This window comes from Glycine max, chromosome 9, assembly GCF_000004515.6.
Source record: "Glycine max cultivar Williams 82 chromosome 9, Glycine_max_v4.0, whole genome shotgun sequence".
NCBI classification, from domain to species: Eukaryota; Viridiplantae; Streptophyta; class Magnoliopsida; order Fabales; family Fabaceae; genus Glycine; species Glycine max.
Genome location: NC_038245.2, coordinates 2220994 through 2244697, shown reverse-complemented (window position 1 = coordinate 2244697; position 23704 = coordinate 2220994). Strand labels below are relative to the sequence as shown.

General features: G+C 33.8%; 2 protein-coding genes, 1 long non-coding RNA gene and 2 pseudogenes across 4 annotated transcripts; 2 read left to right on the top strand and 3 right to left on the bottom strand.

Annotated features, from left to right (window-relative positions):
- Positions 1–1165: 1165 nt before the first annotated feature.
- LOC121172810 (uncharacterized) lies at positions 1166–1688 on the top strand. The gene is made up of 2 exons (XR_005886482.1): positions 1166–1359; positions 1522–1688. It is a non-coding gene; the product is annotated as an uncharacterized lncRNA (long non-coding RNA).
- A 407-nt stretch (positions 1689–2095) lies between these two features.
- LOC112997737 (wall-associated receptor kinase-like 6) lies at positions 2096–3504 on the bottom strand (annotated as a pseudogene).
- A 5164-nt stretch (positions 3505–8668) lies between these two features.
- Positions 8669–11572, bottom strand: LOC100798794 (wall-associated receptor kinase-like 8). Of its 2 annotated transcripts, XM_003534736.5 has the most exons (3): positions 10657–11572; positions 10232–10279; positions 8669–10055 (listed from the first exon to the last, which is right to left on the bottom strand). In XM_003534736.5, exons 1-3 carry the CDS (start codon positions 11525–11527, stop codon positions 8857–8859), a joined length of 2118 nt encoding a protein of 705 aa, XP_003534784.1. In that variant the 5' UTR covers positions 11528–11572; the 3' UTR covers positions 8669–8856. The 2 variants fall into 2 exon arrangements, with proteins under 2 accessions (XP_003534784.1, XP_040861262.1); XM_041005328.1 differs by lacking the exon at positions 10232–10279.
- Positions 11573–13380: 1808 nt separating this feature from the next.
- On the bottom strand, positions 13381–14882 carry LOC100798268 (GABA transporter 1-like; annotated as a pseudogene).
- A 3910-nt stretch (positions 14883–18792) lies between these two features.
- On the top strand, positions 18793–20956 carry LOC100797739 (berberine bridge enzyme-like 21). The gene has a single exon (XM_003534734.5). It carries the CDS (start codon positions 19141–19143, stop codon positions 20740–20742), a length of 1602 nt encoding a protein of 533 aa, XP_003534782.1. The 5' UTR covers positions 18793–19140; the 3' UTR covers positions 20743–20956.
- The last annotated feature ends 2748 nt before the right edge of the window (positions 20957–23704 follow it).

The following is a 23704-nucleotide window of genomic DNA, read 5'->3' as shown; positions in this document are numbered from 1 at the left end:
TATTATGCGCCTTAATAGTTAATACACACATAAAGGAATCAACTCTTATGAAATGTTTGATGAATGTAAAAAATGAGAACTGTAAACAAAAATTGCTATTAGATTATATTTAAATGTTAAATATTAACAGAAAACTATATATGATTTTATATGAAAGCAAGTCTAGATGCATGTCAATATACTGCAACTTAAGTGAAACCCATCAGAGACCAGAAGACTTCAAATAGTTCAGTTCCTGTGCCATTATAAAATTAAATTTCCTTGAATGTATTAGGTTTGGCAATTGTGTAATGTGTGTCAAATGTTGATCACACACTTGTATATTTACAACAATAACTGTAATGTCGTTGCAAATAAATGCTAATCTTAATCAAATCACACAGAGAGTAGTGTAAATAAATTCCAAAATCTATTTTGCGATAAGAGGATATTTTGAGTAAACAAATTTGAAAGGGGAGTACATAAACAAAACAGGGAGAGTAAAAGTTGCAATTGCCGTAACATATCAATAATTTGTTCTTTTGAAAGGATTCTTTTTATCCATTAAAGGGCCCAAATGCCACTTCTTTATATAAAGTGATCCCTATTTGACGGATATTGATGACATGCATGCATGAACTTTAATTCTTAATAATAAAATTATATATGATGTCTCCTTTCCACTCCCATTTCAACCATTCCTTTTGATAATTTGACATATCGTTTTTTTTTCTTTTTTAAAAGTTATCCAAATTTGACTGACTTAGATGAACTGGTGGGATGGCCATGATAAATTATTGAAGGTCATGCCTGAAACAGAAAATTAGAAAACGACGACGTACTAAAAAGAACTTTCACGTGATACTATCTGGAATTAATATAGTGAGCCTTTTAGGGGTATACGGTAAAAAGTAAAGATAAAAAAAAATCTTTAATTCCTTTATATTTTTAATAATTTTTATTTGACTTAAATAACAATTTAGTTCTTATTATATTTTTTTTAATCTTTTAAAGATTCTTTTTTAATTCTAATTCCTTTAAAATTTTAAAAAAAATCTATTTTTTCTGCTATTATATAACAATTTTAATTGACAACATAATAATAATTCTAATACTTTGCTGACTTATTACTAGGTCATCAAATAATCTTATAAAATAATAGCCCATAATTTTTCTTTTATAAAGTGTGTTTATAATTCCACAACAAACACAGTTTATCATTATGTGGAGGATCTTTGTGAAGTGATTGTTGACGCAGCAGAAGGACCATCACCAAACCACGTTGCGACCACAAGCAAATCATAGCGGCACAGCACCAAACGACGACATGGGAGCATTTCGAGGCCCTCTAGGTTCACCGGCTATCTAGCACACCCCAAGGTATAAAGGGGTTAGTGGAGAAATACTTGAATGGATTAATGAGTTGAAATTGATGTCAAATTTGTTTTTAATTAGCTGGTGTTTGAACGTTGTTTAAATTCAAAGTTGATTGATGTTTGCAAATGGCACAATGACCATTACGTTTGTCTTGCAACTTGACAGGAATGGGGAACACACTGTTGATCTGGCTACAAGATGCATGATTTGATTTTTGGCTTTGGGTGTTGTTTAGGTTCTACAAAGCATTCGATCTGAGAATGTTGTTTGTCTTCCATGAAGCACACTTGATATCATTGTTGGTCATAATGAGAATATTGTATCATTTATCATGATTTGATCAGGTCGATTTTTATTTGTTGGAGATTGCTCCAACGTATTAAGCACTTTATTGAAACAATTTTTGACAGTTAAAATTATAATAATAATAATAATAATAATAATAATAATAATAATAATAATAATAATAATAATAATAATAATAATAATAATAATAAAACCATCATAAAAGTAGTTAGTTGGCACTCACAGTAAACACTAACATTCTTATAGAGGCTAATATCCTTATAGAAATAAATCTATAATATTATTATTTAAATTTAAAATTATATAAAATTCTAATCGGAAAAAAATAAAACTATGAGATAATAGTACCTCTTTCCAGCTAACTGAGACATACCATTAATTACAGTTTTCTGATCACCCTAACTATGTTAGTGTGGAGAATGTAAACTGAGTTTTATTGATAGAGAGAGAGGAGATAAAGAATGTAACCTGAGATATTTAAAATATGGATGGATAATGGATTGTTTTGTCACGCCAATATGGATGTAAACATTTCTAATGAACGAGCAATTTGCCCCCTTTAAACATGAAGGAAAATACAGGAGGTTACACTCTAGTGAACCTTTAGTCCTCCTTGTGGTAAGATGAGTGGCTTCAATGGAAATTATCTGGATGCCCCAAAGTCTGTTATTTTAGCCCTATACTTTTCATCCAATATTATATTTGTGGATTTGATGTCTCTTTGATAAATGGGTTGAGATATGCAACTGAGTGCAAGTAAAATAGAGATCCTTCAATTTCAGTGGCAATTCTCATAAGTATGTTCCATGCTATTGAAAAGTCCTCATTTTGGTCACGTAAATATTGGAAAAGATTACCATTCGGAATGAATTCTTAAACAAGCAAGGGAGTTTCTGTCTCCAAATTAAACAACATCCTAACAGCTTGACCACATTTCTATTGTTAATTTGTGAAAGAATGACAAACTCACTGATAAATTCTTCAACATTTCCTTGCACCTTAAACTTTTTCACGGCAACAATTCTACCATCTACTAGAGCATGCCTTTGTAAACGGTACCTTGATCTCCCTTTTCAAGAATTCTGTTCATGTTAAAGTGGTCACTGGTCAGTGGCTTTCTCTAAATCCTTTATGGTGATAAACATGTGTAGGAGTTTTGTCAGGCCTGAGATCTACCATATTGTCTTCCTCCTTGGTTTATGGTTGTTGTATAAAGTGATAAGGATGTCATCTGTTGAAGTTAATGTTGAAAAAGTCTTCCTCCTTAATGTTGAAGTTAATGTAGGAGAGCGATAAAGAAACGCAAACGAAAAATCTTCAAAAAAAATTATTGTTACAGAAAAGAATGTCATCTGTTGAAGTTAATGTTGAAAAAGTTATTATATTTTCTTCAGCCTCCACTACAAAGATATATGTCCATGCACTTATATTAATCAGTAGCTAAATTCAATTTGACAAGGCTCTAGTCTATGATAAGGGGATTTGAGTATTATGCATAAGGTCTAAGTTGTAACTTCAGTTTTATTAAAAAAACAAATCTAACTTCATCAGTGTGATAATTGTAAAAAAAAAAAACGATCCAGGGAAGTACAAAAACAATAAACCTATATTTATTATTCTGCATAATTGCCTTTATAAATTTATGCATACCTACTATGGTCCTCTTCTTCGCTTCACTATTATTGTCTTTTACTACAAGAATTCTCGCTATTATAGTGGACACCGTAATCTAAGAAGTTCATTGTAAACCAACGACTTATCAAAAACTAGCTAGTGATTCCTCTGTATAAAAACAATTACAGTAAAATAGAAAGCCCTCGGTAATACAGTGGATATATCCATCTGTAACTCAAGGGTAATATATAGTGGATTCTGTTTTCAGTATTTAGATTGTTCTCAATAATACCAAGGGAAAAGTCACTGATAATTTATGAGTAAACATACATATATAAACAATTACAGTAAAATAAGTCGTCTGTATTACAGCAAGTTTTATCTACGGTATGAAACTCACTATAATAAAGGGGCTTTAGCCTTCAAAAATGATCTATTTTAAAAAAAATATTTTTTTATAATTATCAATATACACACACATTGACAAATATATATATATATATATATATATATATATATATATATATATATATATATATATATATATATATTAGTTAATTAATTAACTTCAAACACATATTTCGAAAATAGTATCCGTCTATCTATAAAATTAATCCATACCAAAATATTTCATTTCCGTAGCTTGAATTGTTAAAAGTATAATATAATTCATATAATCGTGAGTCCAAAAACAAATAGAAATGAAAACAAACATGACATAAATTTGTACATCATATTTACTAAAATATTATATCAATATAATTAGAGTTTTAAGTTCCTAAGGGAAATTGTTGTAAATGCATTGCAGACGATCCAAAAAAATAAAAGACAAAAAGAGTTGGCCTGTGCATCTCTCTATCGCTATCCATTAATAAAACAAGCTTGAGCTGGACACATGTCATCTTTACTTAAAAAATTTCCCCTCCTTTTTTTTACATCTCATTCTAGTCATTGATTACTTTTCGTTAAAATTCAGCCAATGGTTGTTGATAAAATTGAAGTTTTTTTTTTTTTTTTTTTTCTGAAACTTCTGATAGAAGCTTTTCTTCGTTTGCAAAAAATCACACTCGCTCAGATTTCTCTCTCCTCTTCTCGCCCTTTCCATCTATCACCTTGTTATCAAATATGTTTTGGCCAGGGGCAAATCTAGAACATTTTAATTGATTAAAATAGAGAAGGAGCTTTGTGTTTTTATTTTAATCAATTAGTTAGATGTGTTGATTGGTTAACACCTGGATTTTGGGAAACTGACTTCAAAGAGTGATTGACTTCATTTTTTTATTTGTTTTAAACAAATGAATACTTGGAAATTTCTGAATCTATTTCATATGAAACAAGTTAAAAGAGGAAAACTCATCGGATGATTTTTTAAGTTTTGATAACAAAAAGAGTCAATTCAACAATTATGCTTTTGAAAGTTACATTTTTTTTTTTGCATAGAAGATAAAATGCGGGTTGAATAATTAAGAAAGAAGAAAAAATGTGTGTTTGATTTCTTTCATTAATAAAATTAATATTTATCGATAAAAAAATTATTACACGTGTTGTTAAGAAAATCCATTGATTAATATATATATATATATATATATATATATATATATATATATATATATATATATATATATTGATGACTGTTACGTAGACAAGGTGGAGACCAAAAGCAAAGACACCTATAACAAATTATTGAACCAAATGTCCCTATAGTCGTGTTGGAATAGTGTTAGAGATATATGTAAGTGGAGGATAATTATTTTCACCTTTCAACGGATTTTATGGAGTAATATAAGTTTGGCCTAAATCTAAATTTTATTTTATAGAATTTTAAGTCAAAAAATAAGATGCATTTAATATATAATAAAAATTAAATTTTTATTACTAAGGTTTAGAACGAGTTTACTTGGCAAGCAATTTAGAATGAGTTTTCCAAAAGAGTCAAACTTAAGAGTTAAGAAGTCGCTCGAGCTAATACATGTTGACGCCTATGGGCCAATCAACCCAAGCTCACTAGGTAAAAATAACTATTTCCTCATTTTTCATTGATGATTTTTCAAGAAAAACATGGATCTATATCTTAAAGCAAAAATCAAAAGTCTTTTCCACCTTCAAGGAGTTCAAAGCTGTAGTGGAGAAAGAAAGTGGTCGAAAGATCAAAGCCATGAGGACTGATCGAGGAGGAGAATTCACTTCCAAAGAGTTTCGATAGTTCTGTGAAGAGAATGAAATTAGACGTCCTCTGACGGTTCCAAGTTCTCCTCAACAGAATGGTGTGGCGAAAAGAAAAAATAGAATGATCCTTGATATGGCTCAAAGCATATTTGCTCAAAAGCAAGAAACTACCAAAAGAATTTTGGGAAAAAGTTGTGGCACGTGCAGTTTATCTATCCAATCGATCTCTGACAAGAAGTGTATGGGAAAAGACACCACAAGAAGTATGGAGTGGAAGAAAGCCTAGTATCTCTCACATGAGGGTTTTTGGGACTATATCTCATGTTCATATCCCAAACGAGAGAAGAACAAAACTTGATGACAAGAGTGAGAGATTCATCTTCATCGGTTATGGTTCAAGCTCAAAAGGGTACAAGTTGTACAACCCAAACAATATAAGAAGATGGTAGTCAGTCGAGATGTTGTGTTTAACGAATGATAATGGGAATTTGAGACTTATGAAAAGGAATACAACTTCTTTCCTCCACTTGAAGAAGAAAAGACACATCAATATGTTCAGCAAGAGCTCACTCTATCAATATCAACCACTCACGAAGACACTTTGTCATCTCTTGAGAGTGAAAGGGTTGTGTCACACACAATAACCCTCCAAAATCTTTATGATTGAAGTGAGAGATTGGATAATATCATACTATTTTTCCTCTTTGAAGATTGTAAACCAGTGGACTTTGAAGAAGTTATGCAAGATAAAAGATGGAGAGATGCAATGGATGAAGAAATTAGATCCATTGAGAAGAATGACACATGGGCACTCATCTCCTTTCCAAAAGGGCACAATGGTATTGGTGTCAAGTGGGTGTACAAAACAAAGAAGAATGCAGGAAGAAATTGAAAGATACAAGGCAAGACTAGTTGCAAAAGGTTATAGTCAAAAGGTTGGGATTGATTATGATGATGTGTTTGCTCCGGTCACTCGCCTAAAGACCATAAGACTAATACTCTCTCTTGTAGCTCAACACAAGTGGAGAATTCATCAAATGGGCATGAAGTCTGTCTTCTTGAATGGAGTCCTCGAGGAAGAAGTGTACATCGAGCAACCGTTGGGATACAAGGTGAAAGGAGAAGAAGACAAAGTTCTCATGCTAAAGAAGGCATTTTATGGACTAAAACAAGCATCGAGAGCATGGTACAATCTCATTGACAAGTACTTTCAAGAAAATAACTTCACAAAGTGCCCACATGAACATATCTTTTATGTCAAGATCAAAGATAGAGATATCTTGATCATGTGCATATATGTGGATCACTTGATCTTCACGGGAAGTAATCCAAGTATGTTTGAAGAGTTCAAGAAAGCAATGATCAATGAGTTTGAGATGATCGATATTGGACTAATGTCATACTAACTTAATATTGTGATAAAGCAGAAGGAAGATGAAATATTCATTTCACAACAAAACTACACATAGAAGATGCTCAAGAAATTCAAGATGGATAGCTACAAGCCAATTTGAACAACGGTGGAGTACAAGATGAAGTTATCAAAGTTCAATGAGGCAGAAAAGGTGGATGCTAATAATTTCAAGAGTTTGGTGGGTAGTTTGCGATATTTGATGTGCACAAATCAGGCATTCTATATGCTACTAGACTCATCAGTCGATACATGGAGACTCCAACCACTACTCATCTCAAGGCCGCAAAATGAATTCTTCGTTATATAGGAACTATTGACTTTGGCTTATTGTTCTCAATAAGTAATGACTATAAGCTTGTAGGTTACAATGGTAGCGATTGGACTAGAGATGAAGATGATTGGAAAAGTATCACTGGATTTGTGTTTTTCATGAGAAATACAACCTTCACTTGGAAGTCAAAAAAGCAGTCGATAGTCACTCTTTTGACTTGTGAGGCAGAATACATAGCAGCTATTTCATGCGGTTGTCATGCAGTATGGCTAAGGGATTTCTTAAAAGAGTTGGGCATGTCACAATAAGAGCTGACCAAGATTTTTGTGGATAATAAGTCAACTATTGCTCTAGCAAAGAATCTAGTGTTCCATGATCAAAGAAAACATATTGATACCCATTACCACTACATAAGGAAGTGCATAACAAGAAAAACAAGAAAGGATGTATATATAGAATATGTGAAGTCTCAAGACTAAGTAGCTGACATCTTCACCAAGCCGCTTAAGCAAGAACACTTTATCAAGTTAAGAAGCTTACTTGGAATGATAAATCAAGTTTAAGGGGGGTGTTGAATAATATAAACTTGATTTCGTCCATTAATCAAGTGTTAGACCCATTAAGTTTATGTTATTACTCCAAAGAAAATTTAGAGAAGTATAGAAATAAATAGAAGTAATATTTAATTGAAAGAAGTATGTAGAACTAAGTAGTTAGGAGAAATGTGTAGAACTTTTCCTAGAAGTATGTTGAATCTTTCTTGATGTATTTAGAATTCTCCCTTGAAGCCTATAAAATGGGAAGAGGTTATCATTTGTAAAGGACTGAATGAAACCAAAAGAAGTTAAAACAAAAACTTTTCTCAAGTCATAAAAATTATCCTTCTTTTAAATATTCTCTACTCCATTTCTCTCAAATACTTCCTATAATTTTCTCCTTTCCAACAGATCCTTGTGTAATGTCTAAGCAAACACACACTAACCAAATATTTGGATCCACATTCCAGCACTGTTGTGATCACTTGGATGCAAAAACAACACTTACAGTGTGTTTGAAAACTTATCGCCAATGTGAAAAATTACATTCACTTGAAGCAAATTAAATTGAAGTAACTTCTATGTTTTTTGGTCTCTGGACGTGCATGGAGAGAGTGTGGATTTTCATTTCAAGATTGGCTCCAAACATGCACTTAATTGTGTTTAGATTGATGCGATGCGTTCCAAACACGTATTAAATTATTTGCATCGCATAGTATAACCACATCAATAAAGAGATATTGCAAAAGTCACGCATTGTAGCTTCTGCTGCAATGCATAGTGGAGAAAGTAAAACTCGAAACCGAACATGCAGCATATAGTGTATAACAAAGGAATGAGTGCTAGACACTATACCAAATGTGCAATTGGACAATTTATCAAGAAATGCTGGCCAAGGTATATGCCTAGTGTACAGGAAATGAACAATGCCCCCTTTAAACATGATAGGAAAATAAAGGAAATTAAACTCCAGTGAACTTTTAGTCTTTTTCTGATTCCCAGAACTTATTCCAATTCTCTCGTACAAAATATATTTATGCTTCAATAATCAATACAAAGAAGAGGAAAAACAATAAGTAGAAGGCAGTATGCAAGCTTCAGGGTATGAGAGGGACCCTCATGCACGATTGATGAGTCCTACACCATATTGATTCCGCATGGACAACAAATTAAGAAAATTCACCAATTATTAATTATAATGTAACAATAGGTATGACCTCCGAGTCTGATGAGATTGATTCACTGCCAAGAGTTGCCAACGAATTTGATATAGAATATCCAACCCAAGGTTGATAATCTTCAATTCTAGCAAGCTCAATTTCTTCACGGTTTTGCTCTGCATTAGATTTCTTATCCAATCTCTGGATCCTTTCTAATTCAAATGTAACTTCTTTCATAGTTGGACGTTTTTTCCCATTCAACTCTAAACATCTATTTACAAGATTAGCAACTGCAGTGATTTTTCCCTTCTCTGCTTCCTTCACAACTCTTTTGTCGATAATGTCAAAAAGATTATCCTCCTCCATACACTGAACAAAATATGAGGCTAAATTCTTGGATTCCGCGGTTCTCACTGAGGATATTGGTTTTTGACCTGTTAAAAGTTCAGCAAGAACTACTCCAAAACTGTAGACATCACTTTTTTCTGTAAATTGACTAGTGTGAAAATATTCAGGATCCAAGTATCCAAAAGTACCTTGAACGACTGTGGTGAGATGAGTATCTTCAATGGAAATTATTCTGGATGCTCCAAAATCTGCAATTTTTGCTCTATACTTTTCATCCAATAGTATATTTGTGGATTTGATGTCTCTGTGATAAATGGGTTGAGATGCAACTGAGTGCAAGTAAAACAGTGCTCCTGCAATTTCTGTTGCAATTCTCAAACGCAAATCCCATGTCATTGGTAAGTCCTCGTTTTGATCATGTAAATATTGAAAAAGGTTACCATTAGGAATGAATTCATAAACCAGCAAAGGAATTTCTGTCTCCAAACAACATCCTAACAGCTTGACCACATTTCTATTGTTAATTTGTGAAAGAATGACAAACTCGTTGATGAATTCTTCAACATTTCCTTCCACCTTAAACTTTTTCACTGCAACAATTTTACCATCTACTAGCATGCCTTTGTAAACAGTACCTTGGCCTCCCTTCCCAAGAATTCTGTTCATGTTAAAGCGGTCAGTGGCTTTCTCTAAATCCTTTAAGCTGAACAGAATAGCTCTGTCTACATTAACTTCATTAGATGACATTCTTTGCTGTAACAACAAACCACCATTCTTTTTGAAGAACTTTTGTTTGCGTTTCTTTATCATTCTCTTCCTTACCACTTTATACAACAACCATCGACAAAGAAGCAAAATGATAGATCCCAGGCTTGACCAAACACCTACACAATTTGTTACAATAAATTACGGCATTATAATTTTTCCACTATATAAATTGTTGTGCATGCAGTTATATTAAGCAGTAGCTAAAGGCTCTAGTTTACGATTGGGGGAAGTACCAAAACAATAAATCATTATTTATTATTCTTCAAAACCGCCTTTCAAAAGTTTTACGTACCTACTATAGCCCACTTCTTCGTTAGATTTTTATTGTAATCAGGCAAGGCTGAAACACCAAGAACCAAGTTAGATCATATAAACTCATGCATTTATGTATTGAGGTAAACATAAATTGAAATGGTAGAGTTTATTGGTTATGCAAGGTCTCGTAAAACAGTTTCACGAATCAACCCAATCAGGAATCAAAGTTAGTCTGATTTTTTAAGATAGTTATTATAAAAGTCAATAAAAACTTATCTTACTTGTGATTAAATAACAGAATAAAATTGTTTTACATGGTTAGTGCATAGCCTATTTTATCATAAATAAATAATAAAAAAGAATTATATACAGTATTAAATATAATGTCAATTGTTTTATAGTGTGACAGAACAGAACTGTAATAGAATAATGTAAATGCAAGTTATTGCATAGAGATCATACCGGTGCAGCCTCCACGAACGTAGGGATTGCCCTGGTAACCTTGGATGCATCTACATGTATAACCTGAGACTCTGGTAAACGAAGATGTGACATTAGATCCATGACACCTTGCATGATCTGAAAGAAATTGAAGGACAGAATCGGAAAGTGTGTTGTTCAAAATCTCCCACTCAAGCACCGCATCAACATAGTCCATGTTGTTTAAATGAGGCATATAGTATCGCTGGGACCAGTACTTGTTTACAATAAATGCAGAACTACACTGATGACTCTCAACACTACTGTTCTGGTTGTTAAAATCTTGCAGTGTTGCGTTATATTCTGAAAGATAGTTTGGCAGTGAAGTCTCGCAGCAGTACCTGCCATGGCAACCATCACTGCTAATGAAGTCCATGTTTTTGAATTCTTCATTGTTATCGCAAATGGACACACAACCACCGACAGTATCCCCACCGGACTTCAAAAAGGCAAGGTTGTTGCAACCAACGGCAACGAATTTGTTCGACTCCTGGGAATACACGAAAGGGCTTCCTCTCAGGTCTTTTATTGCTGGCATTGCTCTTTTGCTTGGGCAGTTCCAACGGTAAATTGGATTCATGATTGTAACCAAGCCTAGGAAATCACTGATGGATGTCACTTGGAGATTTAAAGACTTCAGGTAGGGTTTTTGACCTTGAGAAGTGTCTTTGCATTCTATTTCAAACCACCCGTCGGCGTAGCATTCGGGATCTTTCATCCCAAAAGGGTAAGGGATGGAAACTTCTCCACATGTTGAATTACAACCAGGTTTTGCTATAATCTGATATGTTTCCGATGCCAGAGGGAATATTATCAAAACGATTATAGAAAATGGTATAAGTTGCAGAATCATTGTGGCTAAAACTGTACTACGAGATCTCAATATATTGAAGTGAGTTTGCATCTATATTATTGGTTCGCTGGAAGAAGTATATTTATTCTCAGTGCTAAGATAACTGCTTGATGAATTTCTAAGTATTTTCGTGGATCTACATGAAGTCAAACTTTGACTTGTAGTAAGAAGACAGCTGTTGTGAGGTATAATTGACTAGCTAGTTGCATTAGACTAAATGGAAAAATATGTGCACAATATTAGGTGAATTCCAATGACTAATTATAGAGATCTATTTAGACAATGCTTTTACAAGTCACATGATTGGAAGTTAGAGTAATTCAATTGCCGTGAATTGACTAGGTCGTACAAAAACAAAAGAAGGTGCTTTCGTGGAATCAGGTGGCTTGGACTTAGATGAAGGAGCAAGATGTGTCCCTTGTTTGTTGAGCACTATCTGCATCCTTGCTAGGCCAGGTCCATAGTGTTGCAGTGGACCTTCTTGGTTGTGTTATGGGCCAATATACTAGAGTACTGCAGCAGACCAAAATTATTTATCTAGTATAAAATAAGAAAACTAATCCTTTTTCCAACAAGTCAACTCATTTTAAAATAAAATAATATCTTCAATTATAACTCTATATTCAAGGGTAGGAATATGTCAGACTTTCAAAGGTCTGAGCCTAATCTACGATGAATTTTTTAGGTCTGGATCTGACCTATAGCCTATCAAAGACTTTTATTTTGACTCATGACCTTTTTAAAAGTCTAGTCTGACCTGATAGTCTTTTTAAAAGCCTTCTTCACATTAGAGTGATCTTCCAAGATGGAGCAATGGTGAAAAAATTAAAAGAAGGAGCAATGACATGAGACTTTGAAGAAGGACTAGCCACGCAAGGTTTCAAAAAAGGAGGAGAAGCGCTAGTAGGCTTTCAACATGAAGAAAGAATATATCATGGAAAATTTTTAAAGTTGTTTAGTTTGGTTTTAAATACTGTTAATATTGATACTCAAAGGGTTGAGACCCCAAGGGTTGAAACTAGTGTTGAAATTTCTAGCAAATCTGATTGTAACAAATCTAATTCTAGCAAAGTTTATTGTAAGAAATTAGTTTGTAGAAAATACTTGTGATTCAGACTATTATAATATATATCGTTGAAGAATATTTTGTTTTAATTTATATTTTTCTATTTTAGAATATTATATTGATAATATTAAATAAATCAATTTTATTATTTTCAGACATTTGATAATATTGTGTTAATTGTATTGGACATTTGAATGAATCATGATATAAAATAATAGTTCTAAGAAGAAAAACAAATCAAATTTAAATGGATAATCCATTAGCCCAAAACATTCATGAATGGGTTGAGTTTCAAAAATAAATTGTGAAGATAAAACCAAACCAAATCGATTAAATTTAATTGGATTGGATCTTGAATTTGTTCAAAATCGACCCGAACTGGCCCGCAAACACCCTATTTCTCATTTAAGTGTCTCAGATATAATATACAAAGATATGTAAATGACCGTTTCTCCCTAATTTATTTTTATGTTAAATTGCATAGTTTTTTAACGTTAGATTACATTAAAAGGCTTTGGTTTCAGCCACTTACTCCTAAGTTTTTAAATGTTTTTTGTTTTTGTAATAACACTTTTGTTTGGGTTTGGTCTGACTATTTGTTTACTACAAAAAAAAAGGCCCTTAACATTGATAAAAAAGGAATTTTGACATTAATTTTGAGCCGATATTGAAAGTGAGAAATTGATTTTACACCGACGTTGAATCAAGGGAGATGTCTAATGTTTTAAACGTTTTCTTTAACACTTTACTTCCACCACTCCGTCATTTACATCTTATATGTGTTTTCTTAGAGAGACACGGTGGTTACTGTTACACTTTTGGTCAGTGAAGGTGTCTTAATTACCTACACAACTAGAAAAATAGAATTCAAAAGATGGTGGGAAATGCTTTTCAAAGGCGGGGGACACGTCTTTGAAAGTGATGACGTTGTAGAGGTGAATATTTCTATGACGGTCGTAAAAGGACCATCGTAGAAACACAAGATAAACAAAGTCGTGTCTAAGACAACACTGATGTAGAAAGCACTTCGTTTGTCACGTATTCTACGACGGTCGTTTTACGACCAATGTAATTTGCCATGTGTTCTACAACAGTCCTTTTACGACTGATGTAGAAAGCTTTGAAACAAATTTAAAATTTTTCCATGAGAAAAAAGCATGGAAGGATCGTACCAAGATCCATGAACCGAAAAAAGATCAAAACCTGTAAAAGTGATCTACTGTCAATGTAGTTTTTAGATTGCACAAAAATATGCTTTTAAACAGCAATTAAGGGCACATAATTAAATATTAAGCCCACAAATTTCAAGATAAAAAGAAAAGAAGTGCCAATTGTTTTATGCTTTTAACCCGCAATTAAGCCCACTCATTTTTTATCCTATCTATTTATCAGCACTTAGATAATAAAAAAAACACATTATTGAGTATTAAATTTAGTGTACATTCTCTAAACCAATGTATGGTGTGCACAAACTATACCGTGATCTAAACATGCAATTAATGTTATAGACTATAGTGGGAATCAGGGTGTTACTTACCACACCATTAGCTAATAATTGAGCTATTGTGCAAATGTTGGGCAAATAAATAAGCCACTTGGGAGCCAAAGGCTTGCTGTAATCATCTACAAAGTTGCTAAAAATGAGGCCTGCAGCTTGATATCTAAATGCCCAATAGCCAGAGATAGCTACGCTAAAGAAACTCAATGCAACTACAACATAACAAACACATAGTCCTTTGAGCATTTTCCCTTCTACCGGGGGTGCTAACGTTGCCTATAATAAAAATGTGTATTTTTCTAATTAGAGGTTAAAATACTTGTGTATTTTTCTAATTAGAAGTTAAAATACTTTGATGGTGTGGGTAGCATTAACAAGTTCTATATGTTAGAGTGAACACATTTGATTGTTTCTAACCTGAATTTCTGGAACTATTCCACAACCATAAGTGTTGGCAACGATGGGAATGACATTAAAGATTCCAAATAAGCGATTTGTTGTGTCACCTATTAAAGAGTAATACTTTTCTGGCCCATTTGATGATTTTCCTGATTCAGTAGACATTTTGAGAAAATTCAGAAAAAAAAAATGCACTCAATTGCAAGCATAGGTGCTAATTAGTTAATTGGATTATTAATGAGGGGAAAGAAAATACCAATATATATGGAAGCTGCAGTAGCACAGGCACTGTAGGATAATCACATGACCAAAGACACCAGATTAATATGTGGCATCTGAGCCAAAATCAGCATGAAGTATCCAAATATCACTACAAACTCATAAAGCTTCATAGTTCCATTTGGATTTGACAGCAAGTAAATGCCTGTAGCGGATGCCATTAGGAAAAGCTCTTAAAATCAATATATTAATATATATTTAATATGCTAATTTGTTGTCCATTTTATAAACATTATATAACTTATTTTTTTTATACTCTCTTTTCTTTCCATGTAAAATCTTAACATCAAACATATGTTTAAAATCACATTTAAACTTAACATCCCCTGATGTATAGATTATATATCAGAAAAAAAAACTATTCACCTCATAGTCATACTACCAGAGAAATGTGAATTATTTAACAAATATGGACAAGTAGGTTTAAATTGAGCAGAACAAGTGCCAACAGACAACAGATTCTCATAGTTTAAATTGAAATCCTCTAAAATGAAAAAACGGAAGGAAAATATCAAGATATGGTAAACACGTGTAGAAGATATTCAAATATGGACACTTGTAGAAGGAAAATATTTGAAGTTTAACTACGCCTACTTTGGGCTCACTCTTGAGCACATCTTTGAGCATGCTGCACAGTTTTTCCTACAAGGAATTCAAAGCAAAGCCTGAGACACTGAGCTTCTACAGAAGGCATGAATTAACAACTATGCATAAGGAAAGTATGATATTCAAAAATATATGATAGCGGGGATCATTGGAACTGGCTTTCAATGCATAACTAATGTGGAAGATGCAATGATGCAAATGTTAAATATAGTATATAGTATATATACAACGCATATACCTCACCCAAAACCAAGACAACATTGTTATATACAAAGGCCAAATACATCATAGCCTATACCCTCTATCCATCCCGTGGTATTTATCACCATGCCTGAAGCTCTAGATTTAGCATTTCCAGTAAATTGCCTGTCAATCATCCCTGCAAGCTCCTTAAGAAGCACTTTATACAATTCTACGTTGTTACTGCAAAAAAAAATTCTACATTTAGATAACTAACCATTGGAGTCTGCACTCAAAAAGTTGCAATCTCCTCATCAGTGATATCCTCTCTTTTTTTTTGTCTTACCAATATGTTTGACAGAAAGAATGCACGCAATAGGATGGTTACATTGGCTTACCTCATCAGCAGTATAATCAGTTTCAGTAGCACCATCCATTTCAATGGTTGCACCATACCAAGTAAACACCTGAAAGATAAAAAAAAAAACATTTTTCTTATAATAAGAAGAAAATAGAGGTGCGTCGTTACCAACTTCTATTCTCAGTTTGCTTTCTCTCTCCAATTTGACTTGCTTTATTGTCAATGTCGAACCCGAACCACCTATGGGACCTGCACCATTGTACGCCATGTTTTTTTTTCTTCTTCTTTCCCTAAAACTCCAATTTCGCTTCTTTTTGCTTCGAATCAAACTTGGACGAATCGATTCTGAAAATTCAACTTGCTGCGTTGGCCGTTACAGTTTGCGAATGGGAGTAAGCAAGTGAAGGAAAGGGGAAGAGAGTTGAGAAGCAGTGACGACCACAGAGTCAAAGAAGACCTAATGTTGAAGATGAAGCGAAAGAGAAAGGGGCCACCGGAACAAGTGTTTGCACGTGCGAGACAGAAAGAGAAAAGACATGAGCATGCTTAGGTAACTGAGCTGCGCTGGTGGCGGTCCGCTTCGGATGGCCTCGTTAGCAGACGCCACATGGAGTGAGTCCCTGTCGGCGTCGCTGTAAACGCCACGGTGGCGGTCCCATGCTCAGCGTCTCCCCTCTGCAACAAATCTAAACCCTAATTCTTCTATTCTCCATCGATGCGCACAATCCCTTCAGCAAATGAGTTAGGTAGTGCGAGGTAGGGTAGAGTGCGAGTGCGGGCTAGGGTAGTGCAGTTCAACGTTGGTGTGCACTAAACCTGTCATTGTAATGCGCAGACGACATCATTTTTAACAAAAACATCGTTGACATAAATCTCCTATTTACTAAAATGCCACCGCGTCTAAAACAATGTCGTTTTTGAAAGCACCGTCCTTGAAGGCGCATCCTAGAATAACATATTTGTAGTAGTGCTACTAGCACGGTGTGTAAGGTTGAATGATATGCATGTGCATGTGTATATTATGCATGGGAAGAGGTTCTTATAAGGTTTTTGGTTGCTATACCAATTTTATGCAGAAATACAGCATGTATATTATGCATACATGCATTTTGGGGAGGGTGGGAATATTGTATTTTAGTGTTATAAATTTGAAACTGCTTGTTTACGGGTTGGGTACCTACCCTTGTACCCATATTTTAATGATATTTTTCTTTTTCTGATAAAAAAAATTAAAATTTTAAACTAAATTTATATTTTTATTAAAATATAGCATATATCTACTATTTATCAATTAGCATTCAAATGTATTAAATTGAAATGAATATAAATAATAAAATGAAGTATAAAATTAATGTAATATAAGTTTGTTTGTTAGAGATTGCCTAAGTAGGCAATTTTATATTCTTCACTGTTTGATTCCCTATGCTTTGCTCGGACATACAGGAACATTCTGTTCACTCCTGAAAAATTTTCCTGGATCAACCGCAGTCTTAACCTTGACCAGCCTCTGAAAAAGCTGTTAATTCCAATCAAAGTCCCTATAATTCAAAAAGGCACTTCTGGGATTCTATGACACAAAAGGGGCCATGTAACTGTACAGCTTCCTAGCCTGATTCGTGAAATTCTTAGCCGCACAAGGCGAAGGATCAACCCAGTTCACAGTGTACTGAATCTTGAACAGTTTCCCCTTACGGTGAGGAATTTCAGCCATCTTCCCTCCGTAAGGGTTGAATACAAGCCTCGTTTTCCCCAACTTAATCATCCTCGTAATCATGGCCTTCACTCCTGACTTTGAGTTGAACATTGACACTTTTGGCACATATTATAGCAGGCTGGTTGATACGAATAGAGGACAGTGGTGCCTTGATTTCGAGAACAAGAAACCTCCTTCTACACTAATTATTCTAACTCAAATTCATCTTTACCTTCTTTCATTCATTATAGCTATATGTGAGATAACAGAATGCATGATCCATAGAGACAATAACAACTTCATAAACAGAATTGGAAAAGTTGTAATTAATCTGTTATAACTAACTTCCTACTCTTATGATTTTATGCATACATATTCATCCAAATACGTGGGATGGGACGCTTGATGCTCCTATTGAGCCTACTGCTGCAGCTTCTTCTTATCATTTCTTAGCCCATCAAAAACACCTTGTCCTCAAGGTGTTGGGTGCAGGAAGAGGATCCCAACTTAAAGTGGATGTACGAATGAGTGAATGAATATTGTTGTAAAAAGAGAGTAATTTGGCAGCGACGAAAATGAAAAAAATAGTGATGAGGAGGAAGAAGTGGTTGAGCCCGTGTCCCTGACCTTGAGAATGGCCGCCCAGCGGTGGCATAATTCAGTTAAAACAATTTTGTTATCATAATTAAAGGCACTTTATTTAAGATGAAGAGGTGCCTTCGAGACGGCCATTAAAACATAATTCAGTTGTGTTTAAGAACATAAAGCGATAAGATAAAAACGGTAACATAATAGTAATTTACAACTATTTAAATGTTGAAAAAATTGTTTGTCAACTTCTCAATTTTATAGCTTAAAAGCTACTTTTAAGCGAAATTTTGTTTGGTAAAAAATCTAAAGACTCTACTTTACTTGTCCAATGAAAAAAGTGTATTTATAAAATATTGTATAGGATTATTTTAATGATGATAAAAAAATATTTTAATTTTTAAAAATTATTTCTATGAATAAAATATTGTTTCAATGGTTATTTTCAGAAAATAAATATATTATTAATAAAATTTAAAATTGATTACAAATAAAAAAATGTTAGTTTATTCTATATTGTTCGATGGTATTTTTCTTTGCAACTAAGAGAAGTAAGAATTACTATATAAAAGCAAGTTAAATAGTGATAAAAATTTGTAGAAACAGAAAACGCAATTGCAGCTTTTAGAAAGAAAGAAAGAAAAAAAACCAAAGAACGGTGCAACCTAAAAAAGAAAAGAACTAAAAGAACCACAAGCAAGAATTCGAACGTAGGACCTCAAAAAAAGCTCTGTATAAGCTACAAATTAAATTCCAGTTTTATACTTTTTTGTATTATTTTGTGCCTTAAAATAAGCTAGTTATTTTTGTAGAGCTTTTACTAAAAAAGTGCGTGGCCCAGCTGCTTATAAGCAAAAGTTGAGCTAAAAAAAAACCAGGCTACCCTGAGTATTCTTTTATAAGAGTCACCCTCCACCAAGTCACCATACATTAACACACGACAATGGCGAAACCTAGTTTATTCTATCTTTCAGCTGCTTTTGTTTTTCTGTCTGTTTCCAGTTCGTTGTCGGCACGACCCCCAAATCCCCCAATCCATGACACTTTTCTTCAGTGCCTCACGCAACATGCAAACTCCACAACCCCACTTGCCGACATAGTTTTCGACAACACAAACCCCAAATTCCCCATTGTGCTCGCAAACTACATCCGAAACGCCGGTTTTAACACCTCCTCCACGACGAAGCCATTACTCATCGTAACTCCCATGGTAGAATCCCATGTCCAGGCTGCTGTATTATGCGCCAAATCTGCCAACGTTCAACTCAGAATCAGAAGTGGAGGCCATGATTATGAGGGCCTCTCTTACATCTCCCCGAAACCCTTTATCCTCCTTGACATGTCCAACCTTCGCACGATCACCGTCGACGTTAAAAACGAGCTTGCCGTGGTCCAAGCCGGTGCCATTCTTGGCGAGCTTTATTATAGGATCTGGGAAAAGAGTAAGGTTCACGGCTTCTCTGCAGCGGTGTGTCCCACTGTTGGCGTTGGTGGCCATATCAGCGGAGGAGGGTATGGTACCATGTTGAGAAAATATGGCTTATCTGTTGATAATGTTATTGACGCTCAAATTGTTGATGTGAAAGGAAATCTTCTAAACAGAAAAACAATGGGGGAAGATCTTTTCTGGGCTATTAGAGGAGGTGGAGGGGCCAGTTTTGGTGTCATAGTGTCGTTTACGATTAAAATTGTTCCCGTGCCGGAAACGGTTACCTTTTTCCGAGTTGACAGGACTTTGGAACAGAATGCCACTGACCTTGTGTTGCAGTGGCAGCAGGTGGCGCCAACCACTGATGACAGGCTTTTCATGAGGTTACTATTGTCGCCCAGTGGGAAAACTGCTACAGCCTCGGTTGTTGCTTTGTTCCTCGGAGGGGCTAATGAGCTTTTGCCGATTTTGGATAAGCAGTTTCCGCTTCTAGGGTTAAAGAAGGAGAATTGCACTGAGGGGAGGTGGATTGATTCTGTTATCTGGTTTGATGATGAAGAGGCTTTTGAAAAGGGTGCCAAACCTGAAGTCCTATTGGAGCGGAATCCCAACTGGGCTCTTTTTCTTAAAAGAAAGTCTGATTATGTTCAGAATGCTATTCCCAGAGAAGGGTTGGAGCTTTTGTGGAAGACGATTATTGAAATGGGGAAAACGGGGCTTGCTTTCAACCCTTATGGCGGGAAAATGTCTCAGATTCTTCCTGATGCAACTCCGTTTCCTCACCGTAAAGGGAACCTGTTCAAGATTCAGTACTCTGTGACCTGGTCAGATCCATCACCTGCTGCGGCTCAGAATTTCTTAAATCAGACTAGGGTTTTGTACAGTGTGATGACCCCATATGTGTCGAAGAATCCCAGAAGTGCCTTTTTAAATTACAGGGATATTGATATTGGCACTAACAGCTTTGGTAAGAATAGCTTTGAAGAAGGGGAGGTTTATGGGGCCAAATACTTCAATGCCAATTTTCAGAGGCTGGTCAAGGTTAAGACTGCGGTTGATCCGGAAAACTTTTTCGCGTATGAGCAGAGTATTCCTGTAAGTCCCACCAAAGCATAGAGGAATCTAACAATGGAGAATATTGCCTAGCTACTTAGACCTCTCTAACAGACAAAAGTGTATGAGAGCCTATTCTATACTACAATTTTTAGTTTCAAATAATCCCTAACGCAACAAACTGTTAGTTTGTGTAGTTATAGGAAGATTTTGTATTAAATAATAGACTAAAACATGTCTTTGGTCCCTATTAAATGATCACCAAAGTTTGATTTTAGTTCTTAGGAAATTTTTCTTCTATTTTTGGTTCCTTTTATAATGTGGTACCTTATTCTTTGGAGTTATATTTGGAGTTAGAACCCACTTTTTGTTGACACTTGTAACTATGTTTTTTTTTTTCTTTTTCTATCATCCCAACCTCCTTCCTCCTCTTCTCCTTCCCACTCTCTTCCTTTTTTCCCTCTCCAACCTTGGTACCTCTGCAACATCCTACCTCCAACACCACCACCACGAACCAGATCCGTCGCAAAAATCACCAACCAGATTTGTCCCCATCACTTTCTCTTGGCATAATCCTTTGCTCTCTCTTGCGATTTGTGAACCCTAGGTTTTTTGTTGTAGCCACAAACCTAAGTTGTTAACTAACTCCTGATTTTGTATTAACTAATTTTAGCTAGTTTGCTTAGGTTAGTTGTGCTTTAGTTAGTTAACCAAGTTGATTATCCTTGTAAATAACTACAAATAATGTAGTCAGCTTCCTTTGCAAAGCAAGTAATATCAGTATTATTTTCTCCTTCATTCTATTACAGCTTCTTTCTGTTTTTGCACTATTGCTTCTCTTGCACTGCGATTTTTTTTCGTTCTTTATGAGAGATTCAAGCTTTGATATAAGTTGTCCACGGGTGCCCCTTCGACCCTTGTCGTCGCTTTCTCTCACCAAATCTTACAGTGGCAGCAACACATCAATAACATTGTTACACTTGCTTGCGCCTCGGAGAAGATCATTGTGGATCTTGGTGTTCCTAATTTTGTCGATGCTCACTAATTGCTTGTCATTGCCAAACACCATGTCTTGAGATCGTACACCCTGCTGGAATCACGAGTCACGCTGACATTTCACCAAAAACGACTTCGTCTTCCTACACTGTTTTGATGCCTTTCTTTATTGTCTGGGTTTTTCTTGGGAGGTTTTGCTGGTGACGGGGAAGTGTTGTTCTAGTAACGTGTTTGCGATGTTTCGTATGGCTTGGTTCTAGTTTTTATTTTGGTAAATTTTACCCATTTATTATTCTCCCTTTATTTTCATGTTTCATCATCTAAGTTTTTCAATTGCAGTTTTCAGTATATCCTGCACATATTCTGCTTGTTACTGGGCATAGCGTATTCTTTGAGGGATTTAATTTCAGTTCTCATTTTCATTTCATGTTCTTCTTTGGGTGGGTTGGTTTTTGTTCTACAATTATGGGGGTTGATGTTTTAGGAGTTTTGTTGTTTCTGATGGACTAAAAGTCATTCTGTGTTCATATTCTTTGATTTTTTTTTATAAAAAAAAAAAAAGCTTTGATTCATTGGTCTTGCTGTTGTTGAGCTTGATTTGGGCGTGAATCTGAAATTTTTTATATGATTCTTGCTATTTGGAGATTGATTTTTAAATTTCAGAAATTATTTTTTCTGTCACGATTTTTAACTTCCAAAAATTAAATCTTAAGATTTAAATTAAAAAATATGGTATAAGTTTAGATAGGTTCGGAATCATTCAATCCTTGCTCTAGGGGAAAAAGAATAACACATTTTGGTTCTACGGGGCCAAAAATAGACAAAAATTTTGTTGGGACCAACACCAAAATTTAGTAATTTTATAGGGATAAAAAAAATATTTTAACCTAAATAATATAATTTTATAACGAAAAAAATAATCAAGTCTTTTATGAAATTATTTTTTTGACATATAATAAGTAAAACATTAAAAATAAATCAAATTAATAATTTTTAGATGACATGTTTTACAGTTGACAAAACAATTATTATTGTTACAAAGTATTATAAATGATTGTTGAAACAAATATGTAAATTTTTAGTTATTCTTCTCATATTCTAAGCACTTAATAAAAAAAAGTAAAGATAAAAATAATTCAATATCGTATGATCTTATATGCTGAAATTGATGAAATATATATTGAATTGTAACAAAATGAAATTTTTTTGTAGGAATATGTTTCTAACACTAAAGATTTTTAAGTTTTAATCTTGTGTTGCACTTTTATGTCAATTTTTTGGTTTATCAACGATAAAAAGATATGTTTTTAAGAGTAAAGATTTTTAAGTTTGAATCTCATGTTGCATTTTTATGTCAATTTTTTATTGTATCTTAATCATGTTGTTCATAAAAAAGAAACTCTAACTAGTTTATTTAGGTTTTGAAAGATTTCTCTATAAATAATATTTGAAGTGATATTTTAACAATCTAGCTCTGTTATTAATATTAATTAGTAATATTATGTAAGTTCTTTATCTTTATTAATATAAAAAATTTCACTTATTTTGCAATTGACACTATTTTCGTGTATAATAATATTATATAATAAACACTAAATTTATAATTAAATTTACAAATATTTTGTTAATATACTATCATTTTATAACCTTAAAACATAAAAAAATTGAAAAAAAAATATTAATAATCATTAATTTTTTTTATAAAAATTTTTAAACAAAAATAACATAATAATATATCATAATAGGATCATACAAATAAACATCAACTTTGATTATCCTGTCTTCCTTCAAGTCACTCACAACACACAATTCAATTCATTTCTCAGTAACATAAAAGTTCTAAAAGGAAAAATGGAAGTGGAAAAGAAAAATTAAATGTTCTAAGCTCAAGCTCAAATCGTAATCTCACTAACCTTCACCCAGATCCTTTTAAAGCTTATACATGAGAATCTTTCTTTTCCTAAAATAAAAGATGTTTCGTCGAAACTTTGACAGAAAAAAATACAATTGAAATTTCACATAAAATTAA